The 22,929-nt window shown below is 45.3% G+C and overlaps 1 protein-coding gene across 1 annotated transcript in view; it reads right to left on the reverse strand.

Annotated features, from left to right (window-relative positions):
• NFE2L3 (NFE2 like bZIP transcription factor 3) overlaps positions 1-22,929 on the reverse strand; it is a 38,620-nt gene that overhangs the window by 9,573 nt on the left and 6,118 nt on the right. Inside the window, 1 exon segment of the mRNA XM_073329665.2 lies at positions 18,860-19,224. Coding sequence (XP_073185766.2) covers positions 18,860-19,224 — 365 coding nt within the window.

The raw sequence follows: 22,929 nt of genomic DNA on the forward strand, positions 1-22,929 counted from the left end.
TGACACCTCTGGATTAGTGCACTAAGCACAATGCTGAGAGCCAGGGAATCCCAAATTCTGTTCTCACCTCTGACACTTGTTGATTTTAATTACACTAGACAATAGAATTTGGGAGTGAGTCTGGTTAGTGGATTAGGCATCAGCCTTGCATCTAGGAGGCCTGGGTTCTTAATCATGGTTGTGGCATTTGCTTGGTGTGCAACCTAGGACAAATCACTTAAACTCTCAACTTCAGTTTACTAATCTTTAACATTGAAGTAACAATATGGACTTAGTTCATAACTAATGTTTAAAGAGTGCAAAGTATTAAGACACAGGTGGGAAAGAGGTCTCATCTCTAGTAGCAGCAGACAGTACAAACCAGCATTCACTGCCTTTAATTGCTTCAGAGCATGCATTTCACAGTGAGTCAGACGTTCCAAACTCGGCCCTCAGTTATTTGTGGACATTGTTTTTATTGCTGGTTATTCGCTTTCCATTATATTTCATTCTAAGCCTGGACTGGAAATATTCACTCCATTGTTCTTGTTAATCTGTGTGTTGTTTTGCTATGGGTTTTTTGTCCCTTTTCCTTTGTAAAACTATAGATAATTTTATCAAAGATTAAAAATGGATGTTAACAGATTTCTCAAGCTACAGCTTGCTCTTAAGATAACATGCATTCTCTGTCCTGCTAAATTGATTTTTTCACCAAGTTCTCTACACTTTAAACAAAGTCAGATTGCACTTTACACAAGTTTACACCACACAGTACAAGACAGACTTGTGCAAAAGAGCTACAGATACTGGTTACACAACCAGCAGTGTCTATTTTACTATGCTTTGATTAAGTAATAAAAATATCTAGTTCTTATACAGCTGCTTACTATCTGATTACTGCTGCTATTTGTCTGTGTACTATCAAGTCAGTTCTCTACATTCATAATGAAACAAAACATCCTTTTTTCCTCAGACACAGATGTTGGATCATATTAAAGAAGTCCTGTATTAAAATCACAAATGAGTTTGATTCCCCAGAGTTTAAATTCCAGGGTATTACTAATTAAGAGGAAGGTCTCTTGGTTTTTGGATGCTAATTGTGTTAGTACATCCTAAGACAGAATCTATTCTCAAAGCAATACTTTGTAACAGCAATAACTCACACAGAGAGAGACTCAAAGCGATACTTTGTAACAACAGAAACAGCATACAGAGACTCCCCGCCCTTTTGTTGTATTTATCTCGCTTTGTTAACAATTATGATTAAAATAGAGATAGAGGATGTATGTGGATGGATGCTTGGTGTTGATAATAAATGAATGATCAGGGAGGTGCCAGTCTAAGAATCCAGTGTCGATCAGCCGAAGAAGGCGTCAAGTGGAAATAACCAGAGGACCCCCGGAGGGCAGCTGGAATCCACCCAACAGCCTCAAGAATGGGAGAACCAAAGAACAAGATAACATCTGGCAGCACGGAGCCATCAGGACTGTGCCATCTGCTGACTGAGTCAGCAACAGCATGATGAAGCAATTCCCATAGACTGGCATAGGAAGAAATTCCTATAAAAATGGACTCTAGAAACTGAGAACTTTGGGGTCCAATTCTGCAAACCAACTTCCAGGAGCATCAGATGAGCATCTGAGAAGGCCCTGCTCCCTCCTCGTGTCCAGGCCACCTGGCCAGTGGCTTGGCACGAGCAACTCTAAGGCTGATAACTATGATGATAACCTTGCAGAACCTGTGTGTGTGTGTATGAATGAATGCGCGAATAAATATGAAATTGAATGGAATGTTTATAGCTATAACTAACTGCTTACTATGATTCTTTCTGTATTCATAATAAATGTGGCATTTTGCCTTTTCCCCTTTAATAAGATCCTGCTGGTTTTTATTTTATTGGTATAACACAGACATTTAAAGTCCTCTGAAAGGGACATTATCCTTTGAAATATAATCACAGTTTAAAAAGTTTGGAAGATAAAACAGTAGCACAGGAAATATCAGGATTATGACAATCAGGCTGCCTTGGATTACATATTTTATGTAATGCTATGTCTAGGCATTTTATTAAGATTGCTAAAATTAGTCAAGTGAGTTATTTAGGCTAACTGAATATTACATCCGTGGTTTCAAATGCTGCACCTGTTTACCATCTATTATTATTTTCAATATCTCAATCCTGAAAATTTACTCTGGGCTGCAAATAGGCACACGCTATTGAAGATCCCTTGTTGGCTTCAGAACAGTCATGACAGTCTATTGGATCAAACAAACACTTGGGGGCTGGGGGGGGGGAGTATTTACACAGCACTGGGTCTACTATGTCAACCATCATGTTTACTTGAAAACACACTATTAAGTGTGTGTATGCAATATGTCACACACATTTATACATACGACTCCTCCCCCCGAATGCAAATAGTGATGGACAGAATTAGAAGCGAAATACATAGCGCTATGGTATTTTTATTAACTTCCTGCAGATGTGTAAACCACTCAAATTCAGTTACCGTATAGTTCGTAACTTGAAAAATCACTGACATCCCTTTAAAACATTCAAAAGTTAGTCTTTTAAAGCATTTCTAGAAAATATTTAATAGACCTTTAGGTTTTCAGTCGAAGTGTTCGGGGCTGCCCAGGGTGGGGGTGGGGGGGGAGTGGAAGTGGGGCAATTTGCCCGGGACCCCACAGGGGTCCCCACGAGAGTTTTAGATGGCATTTTGGCTGCAGGGGGTCCTTCAGTGCCGCCGAACACACCCGGAATGAAAGACACACTCTGGGTCTTCAGCAGCAATTCGGCGGCAGGAGTCCTTCTACTTCATGTCTTTGGCGAAGTGCCCCGAAGACCTGGACCGGAAGGACCCCCGCCGCCAAAGACCCCAGGCCCCCTGAATCTTCCAGGCGGCCCTGAAAGTGTTTGGCCTTGCATTGGCCCTCTATACCATGAGTTAATTTCAGCCTGAAGGAAGAACTATTAATAGAAAGGATGAAGTGATGTGTAAAATTGATTTTGTTCTGTGTTTGTGCAGTGTCTAGCCCAATAGGAGTCATGGACCGGGAAGCCAGGTGCTACAGTAATACAAATACTAAATAATAAACCTTGTGAACTGTACAACAGCTTGTTTATTTACTATTCTCTTCTAACCCACTGATGCATCCCTTCAAACTGTATTCCCTCCAGAGTTCTCTTCATCCACTACCTATGAGCAAATCTACAATAGAAACTTTTGCCAGTATAGCAATGTCAGTTAGGGGGTTGATTTTTGACAACATTTCTATACTAACAAAAGCCCTCATGTAGTTGCAGTTATACCAGCATAAGAGTCTTTTGCGACTATAGCTTATTTGCTCACCGAACCGGTTTAAGCTATACAGGCTTCTACATGCAATTTTTTGCCAGCATAAGAATCATAGAATATCAGGGTTGGAAGGGACCTCAGGAGGTCATCTAGTCCAACCCCCTGCTCAGAGCAGGACCAATCCCCAATTAAATCATCCCAGCCAGGGCTTTGTCAAGCCTGACCTTAAAAACTTCTAAGGAAGGAGATTCTACCGCCTCCCTAGGTAACGCATTCCAGTGTTTCACCACCCTCCTAGTGAAAAAGTTTTTCCTAATATCCAACCTAAACCTCCCCCACTGCAACTTGAGACCATTACTCCTTGTCCTGTCCTCTTCTACCACTGAGAATAGTCTAGAACCATCCTCTCTGGAACCACCTCTCAGCTAGTTGAAAGCAGCTATCAAATCCCCCCTCATTCTTCTCTTCTGCAGACTAAACAATCCCAGTTCCCTCAGCTTCTCCTCATAAGTCATGTGTTCCAGTCCCCTAATCATTTTTGTTGCCCTTTGCTGGACTCTCTCCAATTTATCCACATCCTTCTTGTAGTGTGGGGCCCAAAACTGGACACAGTACTCCAGATGAGGCCTCACCAATGTCGAATAGAGGGGAACGATCACGTCCCTCGATCTGCTCGCTATGCCCCTACTTATACATCCCAAAATGCCATTGGCCTTCTTGGCAACAAGGGCACACTGCTGACTCATATCCAGCTTCTCGTCCACTGTAACCCCTAGGTCCTTTTCCGCAGAACTGCTGCCTAGCCATTCGGTCCCTAGTCTGTAGCTGTGCATTGGGTTCTTCCGTCCTAAGTGCAGGACCCTGCACTTATCCTTATTGAACCTCATCAGATTTCTTTTGGCCCAATCCTCCAATTTGTCTAGGTCCCTCTGTATCCTATCCCTGCCCTCCAGCGTATCTACCACTCCTCCTAGTTTAGTATCATCCGCAAATTTGCTGAGAGTGCAATCCACACCATCCTCCAAATCATTTATGAAGATATTGAACAAAACCGGCCCCAGGACTGACCCCTGGGGCACTCCACTTGACACTGGCTGCCAACTAGACATGGAGCCATTGATCACTACCCGTTGAGCCCGACAATCTAGCCAACTTTCTACCCACCTTATAGTGCATTCATCCAGCCCATACTTCTTTAACTTGCTAACAAGAATACTGTGGGAGACGGTGTCAAAAGTTTTGCTAAAGTCAAGAAACAATACATCCACTGCTTTCCCTTCATCCACAGAACCAGTAATCTCATCATAAAAGGCTGTGTCTTCATAAGCTGTGTCTACATTTTTAGTGTAGACCGTTAATCCTCACTTTCCCATCTACAGCCCCATCGCCCTCCTCTCTCCACCTCCACAGTCCTTCTGCAAGTCTTCTTCTCCCATTTCCTCAGTTTCCTCTCCTCCATCTTTCTCATTGACGTACACTTTGACTTCCAGCCTGTTGACTCCTCTAAGGCCATTCTCACTAGGTTCTCTGCCAAGTTCAAGGACCTTTTCTCTAGCCTCATCCTGCTCAAGCTGTCTGTTGCCTTTGACTAACAGTTACTCAGTCCTCCTTGGGCTTTTGTAATTCTGTGCTTGACAGGATTCTCCCACTCTCTTTCCCTTGGTAGCTTCTCCTCTCTAATAGAGTCTCTCAGGGCTCCCTCCTCTTCCTCTTCTCCTACAACACCATACTCCTGAGCAAACTCATCCATTCTCATGGTGTTAATTACAGTTTCTATACTGACAACTCCCATATCTACCTCTGTTCCCTATCCTCACCCTCTCTGTTCAGTTTTACATCTGCAAGTGTCTCTGGACATCCTGGAAGAAATATAGTCCCTCCCTCAGGCTGACCAAGTGAACAAGGAACTTCTTTTCTCCTTCACCTGTCCTCCTCCCCAAAAATATCCATCTTCCCAATCCCCTCTTTATCATGGTCAATAATGCCCCTGTTCTCCCAGTTGGTAAATCCACAACCTTGGTGCTATATTTGACTGCTCTCTTTCCTTTTCCACTACTCCCATCCACGCTGTCACTAAATCCTGCCAGTACTTCCTCTATAAGAAAATAACTTACCTTTCCTTACCATCCTTACTGCTAAAACCCTGGTCATTTCTCATGTCAGCTACTGAAGTCTCTTTCTTTGATCCTTTCCAATTAGCAGTGTATCCTTCCAAGTCTATCTAACTTGCTGTAGAAAAGTCCTCTTCCCTGACCACTGCTCTAACTGGGTCACCTTCTCTTTGAATCACTGGTCCTGACTGCTGATCTGCTTCTACATCAAATTCAGACTTCTTTGACCTCACCTTTGCTCCTGTTTGCATTTCATTTCCTGCAATTCGCCCCCTAGCCTCTGTCTCCCTGGCATGCCTCAGCACTTCCCTGACTCTCTCCCATAAATAAAAGGAGTACTAGTGGCACCTTAGAGACTAACCAATTTATTTGAGCATAAGCTTTTGTGAGCTACAGCTCACTTTATCAGATGCATTCAGTGGAAAATACAGTGAGGAAATTTATATACACACAGAACATGAAAAAATGGGTGTTATCATACACATTGTAAGGAGAGTAATCACTTAAGATGAGCTATTACCAGCAGGAGAGCGGGAGTGGGGGGGGTGGGGGGGGGGAGAAAACCCTTTGTAGTGATAATTAAGGTGGGCCATTGCCAGCAGTTAACAGGAATGTCTGAGGAGCAGTGGGGGGTGGTGGTGGTGGGGAAATAAACATGGGGAAATAGTTTTACTTTGTGTAATGACACATCCACTCCCAGTCTCTATTCAAGCCTAAGTTAATTGTATTTTCCACTGAATGCATCTGATGAAGTGAGCTGTAGCTCACGAAAGCTTATGCTCAAATAAATTGGTTAGTCTCTAAGGTGCCACTAGTACTCCTTTTGTTTTTGCGAATACAGACTAACACGGCTGCTACTCTGAAATCTCCCATAAATGCCTCTTATGCACCTCCTACACCCAGAGTGCCCTCCCACATTTTTGAGGTTGCATTGCACACATCAAGACACTTCCCAAGGTTTAGCCCTCCGACTCTGACCCCCACTCTACTGTTCTGGCCCTCTTGCTTCACTTGGCTCTTTCAAGCCCTAGACACATTGCGGCTTGCTGTAAGACGCACAATCAGAACACACCATCACCAAGTCTTGGGTCCAGCATTAATCAATATTTTCATTCATGGCACAGAGAGCATGCTTATAAAATTTGCAGATGACACTAAGCTAATAGAGGGTTGCAAGCACTTTGGAGAACAGGATTAGAATTCAAAAGGACCTTGACAAACTAGAGAATTGGTCTGAATGTGACAAGATAAAATTCAATAAAGACAAGTGCAAAGTACTTCACTCAGGGAGGAAAAATCAAACACACAGCTACAAAATGGGGAATAACTGGCTAGGCAGTAGTTCTGCTGAAAAGGATCTAGGGGTTATAGTGGATCATAAATTGAATATGAGCCAACAATGTAATGCAGTTGTAAAACAGCTAATACTCTGAGGTGTATTAACAGGAGTGTCATGTGTAAGACAGGGGAGGTAACTGTCCTGCTCCACTCAGCACAGGTGAAGCCCCAGCTGGAGTACTGTGTCCAGTTCTGAGTGCCACACTTTAGGAAAGATGTGGACAAACTGGAGAGAGTCCGGAGGAGAGCAATGAAAAGGATAAAAGGCTCAGAAAAATCTGACCTATGAGAAAAGGTTAAAAAACGGTATGTTAGTCTTGAGAAAGGAGGACGGCGGGGAAGGGAGGAGGGAGAACACCTGAAAACAGTCTTCAAACATGTTAATGGCTGCTATAAAGAAGATGACACTCAATTGTTCTCCATGACCAATGAAGGTAGGACAAGAAGTAACAGGCTTAATCTGAAGCAAGGAAGATTTAAGTTAGATATTAGGGAAAATGTTCTAACTATAAGGGTAGTTAAACTCTGGAATAGGCTTGCACATGTTTGCAGTGTAGAAATCCCTATCATTGGAGGTTTTCAAGAACCGGCTGGACAAACACCTGTCAGAGATGGTCTAGGTTTACTTGGTCCTGCCTCAGTGCAGTGGGCTGGACTTGATGACCTCTCGAGGACCCTTCCAACCCTGCATTTCTATGATCATATATTGTTACCAGCAATATGAATTTAAGAATTGCATTACAAAAACTAAATCTGCATTACTTTGCTGAAACGACAACACTTATCGGAAAAAGCAATTATACTGTACAATTCAAGTAGTTCTAATTCCATGTAAAGACTTTCAATAAGTTTAAAATTAGAGGTCAGGCTATATCCTTACAGTAGCTTAGCTCCCTCAACTGCTCTTGCCTTAAAAAAAGATACCAGATTTTATTGGGCACTATTAACCAGCCATATATAATTCCCCTAAAATAAGATCCCCAAACATGGACTTGTAGACAATTATGAAAACAAACAATAACATTACTGAATTAGCACTTGCTTCCTTGACTTTCACAATATATAAACAATGTAATTAAATTAATAATTAAAGCAGGCATTTTAAAATTCTGTGTGTGAATTCAGTACTTGCACAAGGTACCAGACAAACACAGCCCTGGAAAATGGAGCTAAACTACACAGCAAATCCAGCTTGTGTGTGGGCTACAGCTTTCCCAGCACTGCCTATGTGCCTCACCCCTGAGTTGGACAGAGTCCCATACAGGAGTGAGTCAGGAGTTCAGCTTCAGTCCTCACTCGGATCTTCAGCATCTCTGCCAAGACTGCCAAATGTCAGGTGTAATACTGGTTTCTGTGATGTTGGCCATATAGGCAAGTAATACAGTTATCACAAGGCTCTATATCCCATTACCAGTCTTCTAACCCAAGCAGTCCCCACCTGTTTCTCTTGAATGAAAAACAGCAAACCCCAATGCCTCGGAAAGGAAAGTTCTACTCCAATTCTTACATCCCACTCCTGCAAACACTTACACGAGAGTACCGTATGGATGTACACAGTCCCGTTAAATTCAGTGGGGCAACTCTCATACATAAGTCTTTGGAGAACAGGGCCTTAGGTTGTGAACTTCTTTCTTGGACTTTAAGCTCCTTGAGGCAAGGATTGTCTCTTCCTGTGTGTTTGAGGATAGATGCTATTGCAACATGAATAATAAAAATAACACCATAACTTGCTGTGCTAAGATCTTTAAAACTCCATATTTACACCTTTTAAGGTGTTTTTTGAAAACGGGTCTCTGGCGTTACCTGATTAAAATATGACCATATAGATAATTGTTGCAACCACTGTTATATATTTGCAACAAATCTTGTACAAAATGTGGCATGTAATATGTCTATAAAATGGTTATGATTTGCTGGTTATGATCATGCTATCTGTATGCATGTATCGTTTTTGTATTTGAAGTTATGAGTATTGGCTCAAAACCTGGATTTCAAATGTTTGCTCTTGGGGTAACACCCACAAGGTAGTTAGCCAGCACATCTTGGAGGGACTATGTAAATTAGGTGGCCCATCAAAAGGACACAACTCACAATGGACCACTGGAGACACCCATCTACACTGAATGGACTTTTCTGTGAACTTTTCCATTTGAAGTATAGGTAATGGTTCCCTGCAATGATTAAGCAAAATTATGCATGGACATGTGACTTGCTCATGTGACTCCAAACCCCATCTTTTACCTGTAATTTTCCACTAACTGCTGAGGGCTTTGTTTGAAACAATGGGTATCCCTCCACATGGCAGAAGCTATGAAAGACCCTGCAAACACCTCCATTTTGTCTCTTTTCTGCTCAAACCTCTGAACTATGGACTTCTATTAATGGGAGTATTCTAACCAAGGGACTAAGGTCTTTCCAATGATTTCGAAGCAACCAGAGACTTATCAAGCCAGCAGTTCATTCCATCACTGCTACAAGCCTAATGGACGAACTTTGCATTTATTTTATGTATTTGATTCCTTTAAACAATTTAACTCTCACCTTTTTCTTTCTTTCTTTCTTTCTTTCTTTCTTTCTTTCTTTCTTTCTTTCTTTCTTTCTTTCTTTCTTTCTTTCTTTCTTTCTTTCTTTCTTTCTTTAGATTTTAAATACCAAAGGATTGGCAGTAGTGTGATTTTTGGGTAATATCTGAGTTATATATTGACCTGGGTGTGTGGCTGGTCCTTTGGAATCAGAAGAACCTTTTATTTGATGAGATTGGTTTTAAAGAACCACTCATCTTTAAATACAGTGTTTTTGGTGGTAATACAAGGACTGGAATGCCTCAGGAAATTGCTTCTCTGACTTCTTGTTAGCCAGTGTAGTGAAACAGAAATTTACTTTTGCTGCTGGTTTGGTATATCTTATGGGGGAATAACCACCAGTTTTGGGATGTATTTCTCAGCATTTTCTCCTGAATTTGGTATTCTCATTTGTGACCCATGAAGGCACGGTTACAGTGCTAAGATCTTTAAAACTCCATATTCGCACCTTTTAAGTTGTTTTTTGAAAATGGGTCCCACTCCTTCGTTATATAAAATTCCAGCATAACCCAAAATATTATATTCTTTTTCTACCCTTGTCTTGGTACCTTTCCAACTTTGACTTTTCTCCCACTCTGCATTCAAACCCCTCCTTTCTTACTTCTTGAGCAAATTTTTCAGTAAGAATCCATGGGACATCAATTTATAATTTTTGCATTGCTACAATTTTAAGTCTTCTGCCTATATAATATAATCGTATGTGTGTGATCCAGGAAAAAAAGACGTACACTTGTTTAACTTTACTCATGTAAGTAGTATTGTGCAGTGAGCAGCCCATTCACATAAATAATGTCACTTTTAACATGCTAAACATAGTTCCATTAAGTTTACAAGGCTATTAGTCATTTATACCATTTTTTACTTTACAAGCCATATTTTTTTACCAGTGCTACTATTTGATTGGTTTGATTAGTAAGGCAACACAACATTATTGTGAAGCCTATATTTTATTACAAAAATCAATTTAATGACAGTCTGGTTCCACAATAGTCAATACCAAGGCTACGCTGATCTCAGTTTGTTGTGTAACAATCTAATGCAGAAACACGTACACAGCTCTACTTGTTCTTAAAGACTGACCAGCCTCCATAATACTAATCTGTCTCTTCTCAGAGCACTAAAGAGAAAAACAGGTCAAACTGTACTGTAAATGATTGCATGCCCAGATAGGACACATCAGCAACTGTACTTTTCATTGACATTTTTAAATCCATTTGTCTCTCAGGCCCATGAATATCAAGTTCCCCAAAACTGATATTATCTGATCCATGAGAATCCACAGCATGAACTTTGCTGGCAACCCCACCCCCAGTGCAGGATGAACAAAGTAAATTCAAAAAGAAAAGGAGTACTTGTGGCACCTTAGAGACTAACCAATTTATTTGAGCATGAGCTTTCGTGAGCTACAGCTCACTTCATCGGATGCATACCGTGGAAACTGCAGCAGACTTTATATACACACAGAGATCATGAAACAATACCTCCTCCCACCCCACTGTCCTGCTGGTAATAGCTTATCTAAAGTGATCATCAAGTTGGGCCATTTTCAGCACAAATCCAGGTTTTCTCACCCTCCGCCCCCGCACACACAAACTCACTCTCCTGCTGGTAATAGCCCATCCAAAGTGACAACTCTCTACACAATGTGCATGATAATCAAGGTGGGCCATTTCCTGCACTTGTTTTTCTAGTCAGTAGTTACCTAAGTCTCTTGACTTGTTTTTAAAACCTTACTAAACCAACCAAACAAAATACTTCCTTTAATCCCCTTACCTAGACTCCAAGCTCCAGTCCTGATTTCTGGTGGGGAGTCTAAGGCTATGTCTACACTGCCACTTTCAGCGCTAAAACTTTAGTCATTCAGGGGTGAAACCCCCAACCCCCCCCAGCCACAAAAGTTTTAGCACTGAAAAGCGCCAGTACAGACAACACTTTATAGGTGGGAGCCCGGTTCCTGGCGACAAAGCCACCACCGCTCGTTCAGGGTGGGCAGTTTTTTTTTAAATCGCTGGGAGAGCTCTCCCCGGCGATAAAGCGTGTCTACACTGCCCACTTCACACCGTAACCATGGCCGCACTGTAATGTGGGGAGTGTAGACATACCCTAGGCCCTGGTCTACACTAGGACTTTAGGTCGAATTTAGCAGCGTTAAATCGATTTAAACCTGCACCCGTCCACACAATGAAGCCCTTTATTTCGACTTAAAGGGCTCTTAAAATCGATTGCCTTACTCCACCCCTGACAAGTGGATTAGCGCTTAAATCGACGTTGCCGGCTCGAATTTGGGGTACTGTGGACACAATTCGATGGTATTGGCCTCCGGGAGCTATCTCAGAGTGCTCCATTCTGACCGCTCTGGACAGCACTCTCAACTCAGATGCACTGGCCAGGTAGACAGGAAAAGAACTGCGAACTTTTGAATCTCATTTCCTGTTTGGCCAGCGTGGCAAGCTGCAGGTGACCATGCAGAGCTCATCAGCACACGTGACCATGATGGAGTCCCAGAATCGCAAAAGAGCTCCAGCATGGACCGAACGGGAGGTACGGGATCTGATCGCTGTATGGGGAGAGGAATCTGTGCTATCAGAACTCCGTTCCAGTTTTCGAAATGCCAAAACCTTTGTGAAAATCTCCCAGGGCATGAAGGACAGAGGCCATAACAGGGACCCGAAGCAGTGCCGCGTGAAACTGAAGGAGCTGAGGCAAGCCTACCAGAAAACCAGAGAGGCGAACAGCCGCTCTGGGTCAGAGCCCCAAACATGCCGCTTCTATGATGAACTGCATGCCATTTTAGGGGGTTCAGCCACCACTACCCCAGCCGTGTTGTTTGACTCCTTCAATGGAGATGGAGGCAATACGGAAGTAGGTTTTGGGGACGAAGAAGATGATGATGATGAGGAGGTTGTAGATAGCTCACAGCAAGCAAGCGGAGAAACCGGTTTTCCCGACAGCCAGGAACTGTTTCTCACCCTAGACCTGGAGCCAGTACCCCCCGAACCCACCCAAGGCTGCCTCCTGGACCCAGCAGGCGGAGAAGGGACCTCTGATGAGTGTACCTTTTAAAATGCTATACATGGTTTAAAAGCAAGCATGTGAAAGGATTACTTTGCCCTGGCATTTGCGGTTCTCCTAGATGTAGTCCTAAAGCCTTTGCAAAAGGTTTCTGGGGAGGGCAGCCTTATTTCGTCCTTCATGGTAGGACACTTTACCACTCCAGGCCAGTAACACGTACTCGGGAATCACTGTAGAACAAAGCATTGCAGTGTATGTTTGCTGGCATTCAACCAAAATCCGTTCTTTATCTCTCTGTGTTATCCTCAGGAGAGTGAGATATAATTCATGGTCACCTGGTTGAAATAGAGTGCTTTTCTTCAGGGGACACTCAGAGGAGCCCATTCCTGCTGGGCTGTTTGCCTGTGGCTAAACAGAAATGTTCCCCGCTGTTAGCCACGGGGAGGGGGGAGGGTTGAGGGGGTAGTCACGCGGTGGGAGGAGGCAAAATGCGACCTTGTAACGAAAGCACATGTGCTATGTATGTAATGTTAACAGCAAGGTTTACCCTGAAAGAGTGTAGCGACTGTTTTATAAAATGTGTCTTTTTAAATACCGCTGTCCCTTTTTTTCTCCACCAGCTGCATGTGTTTCAATGATCACAGGATCTTCTCCTTCCCAGAGGCTAGTGAAGCTTAGAAAGAAAAAAAAACGCACTCGCGATGAAATGTTCTCCGAGCTCATGCTGTCCTCCCACACTGACAGAGCACAGACGAATGCATGGAGACAAATAATGTCAGAGTGCAGGAAAGCACAAAATGACCGGGAGGAGAGGTGGAGGGCTGAAGAGAGTAAGTGGCGGGCTGAAGAGAGTAAGTGGCGGGCTGAAGAGAGTAAGTGGCGGGCTGAAGACAGGGCTGAAGCTCAAATGTGGCGGCAGCGTGATGAGAGGAGGCAGGATTCAATGCTGAGGCTGCTGCAGGACCAAACCAGTATGCTCCAGTGTATGGTTGAGCTGCAGCAAAGGCAGCTGGAGCACAGACTGCCACTGCAGCCCCTCTGTAACCAACCGCCCTCCTCCCCAAGTTCCATAGCCTCCACACCCAGACGCCCAAGAACGCGGTGGGGGGGCCTCCGGCCAACCAGCCACTCCACCACAGAGGATTGCCCAAAAAAAGAAGGCTGGCATTCAATAGATTTTAAAGTTGTAAACTTTTAAAGTGCTGTGCTTAAAGTGCTGTGTGGCATTTTCCTTCCCTCCTCCACCACCCCTCCTGGGCTACCTTGGTAGTCATCTCCCTATTTGTGTGATGAATGAATAACGAATGCATGACTGTGAAGCAGCAATGACTTTATTGCCTCTGCAAGTGGTGATTAAAGGGAGGAGGGGAGGGTGGTTAGCTTACAGGGAAGTAGAGTGAACCAAGGGGCGGGGGGTTTCATCAAGGAGAAACAAACAGAACTTTCACACCGTAGCCTGGCCAGTCATGAAACTGGTTTTCAAAGCTTCTCTGATGCGTACCGCGCCCTCCTGTGCTCTTCTAACTGCCCTGGTGTCTGGCTGCGCATAACCAGCAGCTAGGCGATTTGCCTCAGCCTCCCACCCCGCCATAAACGTCTCCCCCTTACTCTCACAGATATTGTGGAGCACACAGCAAGCAGTAATAACAGTGGGAATATTGGTTTCGCTGAGGTCTAAGCGAGTCCGTAAACTGCGCCAGCGCGCCTTTAAACGTCCAAATGCACATTCTACCACCATTCTGCACTTGCTCAGCCTGTAGTTGAACAGCTCCTGACTACTGTCCAGGCTGCCTGTGTACGGCTTCATGAGCCATGGCATTAAGGGGTAGGCTGGGTCCCCAAGGATAACTATAGGCATTTCAACATCCCCAACAGTTATTTTCTGGTCTGGGAATAAAGTCCCTTCCTGCAGCTTTTGAAACAGACCAGAGTTCCTGAAGATGCGAGCATCATGCACCTTTCCCGGCCATCCCACGTTGATGCTGGTGAAACGTCCCTTGTGATCCACCAGAGCTTGCAGCACTATCGAAAAGTACCCCTTGCGGTTTATGTACTCGGCGGCTTGGTGCTCCGGTGCCAAGATAGGGATATGGGTTCCGTCTATGGCCCCACCACAGTTAGGGAATCCCATTGCAGCAAAGCCATCCACTATGACCTGCACATTTCCCAGGGTCACTACCCTTGATATCAGCAGATCTTTGATTGTGTGAGATACTTGCATCACAGCAGCCCCCACAGTAGATTTGCCCACTCCAAATTGATTCCCAACTGACCGGTAGCTGTCTGGCATTGCAAGCTTCCACAGGGCTATCGCCACTCGCTTCTCAACTGTGAGGGCTGCTCTCATCTTGGTATTCATGTGCTTCAGGGCAGGGGAAAGCAAGTCACAAAGTTCCATGAAAGTGCCCCTACGCATGCGAAAGTTTCGCAGCCACTGGGAATCGTCCCAGACCTGCAACACTATGCGGTCCCACCAGTCTGTGCTTGTTTCCCGAGCCCAGAATCGGCGTTCCACAGCATGAACCTGCCCCATTAGCACCATGATGCATGCATTGGCAGGGCCCATGCTTTCAGAGAAATCTGTGTCCATGTCCTGATCACTCACGGGACCGCGCTGACGTCGCCTCCTCGCCCGGTATCGCGTTGCCATGTTCTGGTGCTGCATATACTGCTGGATAATGCGTGTGGTGGTTAATGTGCTCCTAATTGCCAAAATGAGCTCAGCGGCCTCCATGCTTGCCTTGGTATGGCGTCCGCACAGAAAAAAGGCGCGGAACGATTGTCTGCCGTTGCTCTGACGGAGGGAGGGGCGACTGACGACACGGCTTACAGGGTTGGCTTCAGGGAGCTAAAATCAACAAAGGGTGTGCCTGTACATCAAGGAGTATTTCAGGCAGGACTGCACGGAGGGTTCCAATAAGAAATGGTGCACCTAAGTTATCGTTGTTATTGGAACAAGGAGGTTAGCCTGGCCTCTGATTGATACATGGCTAGATTTACCTCGCTGCACCTTCTCTGTGAGTGAGTGCAGTGTGATCTAGACAGGGGAGGAGGCAAATGAGTACAAAACAAATCTGGTCTATTTCTTGTTCTGACCCACTCCATCTATCTTTTACATCTTTGGCTGGCAGCAGACGGTGCAGAAGGACTGCATGCCATCCACATCTCATGGCTGCTCGGCAGAAGATGGTACAGTACGACTGCTAGCAGTCCGTATTGCCTGCCCGCTCATCATAAGACGGTTCAATAGGACTGACTGCAGGACTAAAGAGAATGACCTGCTCAAGTCACTCCAAATTTAGTCCCTGTGCCCATGTCTGCCCAGGCGCTCCTGATCGACCTCACAGAGGCGACCAGGAGCACCTCAGACATGACGATGACGGCTACCAGTCGTACTGTACCGTCTGCTGCCACAAGGCAAGGGGTTGCTGCTACTGTGTAGCAATGCCGTACCGCGTCTGCCAGCACCCAGGAGACATAGGGTGACGGTTACCTGAGCGGGCTCCATGCTTGCCGTGGTATGGCATCTGCACAGGTAACTCATGAAAAAAGGCGCGAAATGATTGTCTGCCCTTGCTTTCACGGAGGGAGGGAGGGAACGGTGGCCTGATGATATGTACCCAGAACCACCCGCAACAATGTTTTAGCCCCATCAGGCATTGGGATCTCAACCCAGAATTCCAATGGGCAGCGGAGACTGCGGGAACTGTGGGATAGCTACCCACAGTGCAACGCTCCGGAAGTCGACGCTTGCCTCGGTACTGTGGAAGCGCTCCGCCGAGTTAATGCACTTAATGCACTTAGAGCATTTTCTGTGGGGACACACACACTCGAATATATAAAACCGATTTCTAAAAAACCGACTTCTATAAATTCGACCTAATTTCGTAGTGTAGACATACCCTTAAAAGTGGGAAGCTGCCAATAGCACTGGACTGCTTTTCATGTAAGGCAGAAGTAAAAGCTACAAATTAGCTGAAGTGCCTTGTAATCCTATTTATTACTGCAGCCATATTTTTACAATACAGGTGGCCTTTATTTAACGGTATGGAGATAATCTTTTGTAAAAAGGCTGAAACTTCCCTTCTGTCTTTCATCTTGTGCACAAATGCTGGCCTTGAAAAGACAGCAGGAATTTCCCTAGAGGATGATTCAAAAACATATTAACAAAAGAGAAAATGACCATACATACTATTTTCAACATGTGAGAATTTCCCCAAAATCTGTCTGTTTGGTAAGGTAACTACCATAATAGAATAAATATAAAGAGAAAGGGTCTTTAATCCTATGAAAGAGTTTCAAATTACAATACATTTTATGCCTGTTAATTTATTAGGAAGCTAGATAAATTTGCTGGAGAAGACACTAGATTTTTCATTCTAGGAACCCATTTATGTTTCAACTGAAGAGCACTGAGATTTGGGATTCAGTTTACTAATCTCTCTCTCAACCACGCTATACTTTAGGGAAGTAGGGCTCCAGAAAGGTCCCGAGCTAAATTAGCACAGAAAATGAATAATTTCTCACTCCAGTACAAGTGATCCCTTTAGGTTAGGGTGGAGAAACTAGTTCTGCAACTACCTACACAAATAATATCAATACAGTACAGAATCATAACTAAGCTAATCCTTGTGCAAAATCCTAATATTAAGAAAAATTAAGAGAGTTTTTTTACAATATAAGTATTCTTAATAATTAGACAGCATCAGTTGCTGATCACTGAACTCAAGTTATTGAAAAAATCTTAGCCCTCACAGATTAAAATCTAGTATGCAAAAGTATTGTCATGTAAGTATTATTTTACTTTAGATTGCAAAATATGTCATATATGTTTGCACAACTCAGTGTTATTATTCATCTATGTATCACTGCTTGCCACCATGGTATCAGATAGTGGGTTTATAAATTATTTAAAAATCAAAGCATTGATTCTGCAAAAATTACACGAGTAACTTTACTCCTGGGTGTAGTCCCGTTAAACTGAATGGCTCTACTCACATGCATGAAGTTACATGCACGTTTAACTGTTTTGCAGGATCAGGGAAGTGGATTAAATAAGTTGCTGAAGTTAGTAAAGGGACACATATGGCATGTGTCTATAACTGAACAATCTAAGATAAACTGATCATGATTACCAGGTACAACTATATGTTCTGACGTGGTTTATGTCACTCATCAACTACTGTAATAAACCACAGACAGTTTGAAGTGTTTCATTTAGCACTGGTGAAGCTGGAGTTCAGCTCTGGCACAATAAAATGGCTGAGATTTATGGTGACAGTATTATAAAGATATTGACAAGACCAGCTATTAGACAGTGATGTACATATGCAAAAAGAAAAGGAGGACTTGTGGCACCTTAGAGACTAACCAATTTATTTGAGCATGAGCTTTCGTGAGCTACAGCTCACTCCACCACAAGTAGTATATAGTGCAGTCCAAGTTTTGATGGATCATGGATAAACTACATTTAAAAGTGTCCATGTGCACACATTAAGAAAATACTTAAAGCTAAGGCCTTAATCCTGCAACCCTGATTTCAACAGAATTTAAAATGAGTAAAGTTAAGCACACGGTTAAATCTCTGCAGGATTGGGTCCTCATGGATATTCACGTGTCCCTGCTTATTTTGTTAAAAACTGTAGTCTGCTTGCTGACCCAATTGTTCTTCAGCTTTTGTTAGATTATAACCTTTGCAGAGCTAAAATTACTTACTTATTTGGTCTACATTACTTACCATCAGTGTGTACAGTTACGGTGCTAGAGTGAATAAAGTAGATAATGGAACCTTGTTATCAGTATAGACTTTTTTAGCACACACCCAAGATCACTTAGAACTGAAGGTCTTTTTACAGACAGCAGAAAAGTCACCCTGTCTCTTCACTTCTTAAAAAAGCTCTGACAGTTTAAGAAGCTGCCTCCTTTTCCTTCCCTTTCCTCCTTTTGTTACAGGATACACAGTATTATGTTCAGATTAAACCTCTGTCTCCTCCTCAGCTGGGGCATCATGAAAGAAAGAAGCATTTTGAGATCCAAGCTTCCTGGAAGTTCAGCATAGGTGTGTCAGCAACGTAACATTTAGGATTTGTCACATTACAGGGGCAGGTGCAAGTTGGGGCATTCAGATCCAAACCAGAACCACCTCCTGCCAAACTTTGGTTTGTGGAAGGCCGGGAGACCAGCTGGTCCTAGCATTCCAGGCCCCTCCCCAGCAGTTCTGCAACACGATGTAACACCCGGTTATTTCATAAGCAGAAAAGGGGAAAGTGTGAGGAGCATCTGCCCTGGATGCATCCTCGAGGTAGGGTGGGGATGTGTGTGTCGTCCCCAACCCCCTTTACGCTTGGGGTGTCCCCTTGGCAGGCGGGACGCCTTCTCCTCCTCTCCGATCTGCAGATACCCGCTTTCAGCCGCAGAAGGTGCGCGAAGGGGAGGCAGGTCTTCTCCCCACCTCCCCGGCCCTGTCGGTCCCCAGGCTACCTCTGGACTCCAAACCCCAGGCGGCGAGCGATGCTCTGTGTCCTCCCCTGCCCCTTACCCCTAGGGTAGGACAGTCCCTTCCCCCAGGACTGGGCTCGGCTCCGAGGGCTGCTGCAGCTCCTCCAGCCCCTTCCTCCTGGGCCTGCAGCTGCAGGCTGCTCCCCCGGGCACCGCTCTCGCTGGGGGCATCTCCCCCGGCGCCACTGACTGGCGAGGAGGGGAGCGCCCCATTCTCCTCGCCGGCCACGGCGTGCACCAGCCAGGCGTCCAGGCGGGTGCGGGGGATGTACGGGGCCCCCAGCGCCCGCACCTCCCGGAGCAGCAGCAGCCGGTCCCAGTCCCGCTCCGGGCTCTTGGGGTGCCCGCGTGGAAAGCGTCCAGGGCCCGGCGCCGGGGCAGATCCGGGTCCAGCAGGAGGGCGACCTGCAGCAGCAGCCCCTCCTCGGAGCAGCAGCGCCTAACCAGGGGCTTCAGCTCCGCTCGGGCAGCTCCCCCAGCGGCTCGCAGCAGCCGGCCCCAGGGGAGGCCGGGGCAGCACGTGTCTGTGCCGGGAAGGGAAAGAGAAACCAGACAAAGGAGCCCAGGGCGCTGCGGCCGCTCGGGCTCCCGCAGCGAGCCACAAAGGGACCGCCCCCCCCCTCCGACCGGCCCTTCCCTAGGGGCACCCGGTGCTGGAGTGCTGCCACCCACCCACGCCCGCCCGCCCGCCGCCACAGGCAGCTGCGCTGGGCCACCTGCCCCTGGAGCGCACCCTCCGGCCCTGGCCGCGGAGAGAGGCAGCCGGAGTGTGGGGCGGAGCCTCCCGGCTTCAGGCCGGGCCGCAGCCCTTGGAGCCCTGCATGGGGCCTGGGGGACGACTTGCCCCTCCAGCGGCACGTGCTTGAGACACTCAGTCATTCCGGCTCCCCAGAGCCAGGCGCTCCGAGTCATTCTCCAGGCCGGGGCCGGGCTCCACGACTTGGCGTGGGAGGATGCTCCGCCGTCGGACGCTTCGTTGTTCTCCTGTCACTGTAACTCTGCCCGGCTGGCGCAGCTCCGAGAGCACGTGAGCAACTGGGGCTGGTTCAACGGGCGAGGCTCCAGGCGGAGCTGCGGAGGGGGGGAGAAAGGGGCCTCCTGTCTGTGTAGCCTAATGAAAGGAGGCGACGGAACAGGCCGGCGGCCGGGGAAAGACACGCAAAGCTCTCGGACTTGCAGAGTGACAGGGTTCAGAGCAGCAGCCGTGTTAGTCGGGGTCCGCGAAAAGATCAGGCGGACTTGTGGCCCCTTAGAGACTAACCAATGTATTTGAGCATGAGCTTTCGTGAGCTACAGCTCACTTCATCGGATGCACACTTTCCACAGTATGCATCCGATGAAGTGAGCTGTAGCTCAGGAAAGCTTATGCTCAAATACATTGGTTAGTCTTTAAGGGGCCACAAGTCCGCCTGTTCTTTTTGCAAAGCTCTCTAGGGATTGACGTCCTCCTGCCCCCCCCCTTTTTTTTTTTATTCTGCATCGCCCCTTCCACAGCCTGCAACTTTCACAGCTCTGCGACCCACTGCGGGTTGTTAGTCACCGGCTACTCCCTGCTCCTGTGCCACTGTCATCTCCCCCTGTCCTTGTACTTGCTGGATTCTCACTTTTCCAATTCCCCTAAGTAGTGCTCATTGGTTCAGCCATATTGCAGGTTCTGTAGATTACAGGTTGAATTCAGCCCCACGCCTAAAGCGCTGTATACATACTGATTTAACCCAGAATAGAAAAATACCATGTGAATTTAATGAAACAGAATTACCACGCTTGTTGCATAACACTTTCATTTTCTGACAGATGTTAAGATTGTATGCTTCATATTGCACTAAAGGATTTTATGCGTTGCATTTCCATTTTTAAAAGCAACCTACAAAATAATGAGACTGTGCTTAATAATGTTAGCATGTTAAGGCCTAGAATCTGCTCTGTGTGGTAGTCCCCTGTGCCCATGCCCGGCCCCACTTAATTCACTTGGGCTTTTGTGCAGTTGTAAGCGTCCGCCTGTGTACAGCAGCTTGGTGAATCAAGTCCTTGGATTTTACTAAAGATGTGTATTACTAAGGAAACACCTACTTATGCTACATTTTAATGCTAATACTTTTTTCTTAATGCTAGACCTGAAAGCTGGACTCCAGGCATATCCCCAAGGAGAAATTCTGAAGAATTCCATAGTGTGTCACTCTCTTCTTTGGCTCTCCAGCTAAGCACTTGTCCCATCCCAGCACACAGTTACTTTCCTTCCCCCAGGGTTAACAGTTTTCAGTCATTCAAACCACAACAGATAATTTATAATCCCACTCTGACCAGGAAAAACTCAAAGAAATTCTCAGTTTGCCTATGAGCTGCATTGTTCCACTGAAAAAAGAAAAGGAGTACTTGTGGCACCTTAGAGACTAACCAATTTATTTGAGCATAAGCTTTCGTGAGCTAGAGCTCACTTTTCTTTTTGCGAATACAGACTAACATGGCTGTTACTCTGAAACCTGTCATTGTTCTACTGATTATAGGGCAATCATTTATGACCCTAATAAAATAATAAAACGTAATGGTATATAGACACAGATTTTAAATACAATTCATTTGGTACCTAAATATCTTCAATTGTTTAAATTCTCCCCCCCCACAGTGTGACTATAATTTCAATAACTATCTACTTTGCACTATTTTAACTCACTTTGGGATTTATATACCTTAGAGTAGTTTGCTATTTTTGCTTTTTCCTTGTAATTACTTTGCTTCTACTCTTTGGGTCTTCTGAACAGGTCCTTTCCCCCTCCTGTTCTGCAGAATCTCTCCTCACTCCAAATCAGTTAAGTGTCTCAAACAGTTGTTTTGACACTAAGAGGGACAATACCCTGCTGCACAGACACTGAAAGAGACATTTCCTAAACAGAAATTTCTGCCAGTAATGGGTCATATTTCTCATTTTTCTTTTGGCAGTGGTGATATTTCCCTTTTTCAGTTCTGCTAATTATATGCTGTTACTCAACACAAGAATCTAAAAAATATCCTCACTACAACGATTGATACTCTGTTGTCATTGACTTTTTTCAGTAATCCAAAGAAAAAGTCCGTCTAATACAGTGGTTCTCAAACTTTTGTATTGGTGACCCCTTTCACACAGCAAGCCTTTGAGTGCGACCCCCCTTATAAATTAAACCCACATTTTTTTATATTTAACACTATTATAAATGCTGGAGATGAAGCGGGGTTTGGGGTGGAGGCTGACAGCTCTCAACCCCCCCAGGTAATAACCTTGTGATCCCCTCCGGGGTCACGACCCCCAGTTTGAGAACCCCTGATCTAATAGAACCATGTACTTACTACCTATTAAATTTTTCTAGGTAGGATGAGACTGATGATTTCATTCCTGAATGGGTTCATTTAAGTTCATCTAAGGTTCACATTGTTGCTGCAAAGAAATAAATTATGGAACGATCTATACAAAGCTAAAAGAACCAGCTTTATTGCAATGCAATCTGTCCTCATTCTTGACAGCATAATGTGTTGTTGCTGTCTAAAGAATACATTTAACCAGTTTATTGTCTCTAGAACAGTGGTGTGCAACCTGCGGCCCGCGAGTCGCACGCAGCCCGTCAGGGTAGTCCGCTGGTAGGCCGTGAGACAGTCTGTTTACATTGACTGTTTGCAGGCACGGCTGCCCACAGCTCCCTCTCTTACATAGTAATACCATGCAATACAGGCTTACAACAAGGGTAGGGTTCCCAGCAGCCCTCACTCCCCAGTCCAGGCTCACCTTTTGAGCCCCTTCTGAGCTGCCCTTGCTTCCTGTTTCCTCCCCTTATATTCTCCCCAAATGGCTTGTTAGCCCAGTGATTGCCACCCAGGTGCTCACTATCCCCCAACAGAAAGTGTACCTAATTCTGGTTGGATGTATTCCTGGAGGTGTCGTCACATGACATAATCTTTAATTAAAGATTAATCTTTAATTCCTGGACACTCCAGGACAATCCCGGAGGGTTGGCATTCTCTAACCTATACTGGGCCTGCAACCAGAGGCACCACCTTTCTGAGTTGCTGGGGGGTGCTAGACCTTCACCCCAGACCCTGCTCCCCAGTCCACTCTTTCCCACAGCACCTCCTGCACACCAC

Source organism: Lepidochelys kempii, chromosome 2 (assembly GCF_965140285.1).
Source record: "Lepidochelys kempii isolate rLepKem1 chromosome 2, rLepKem1.hap1, whole genome shotgun sequence".
NCBI classification, from domain to species: domain Eukaryota; kingdom Metazoa; phylum Chordata; order Testudines; family Cheloniidae; genus Lepidochelys; species Lepidochelys kempii.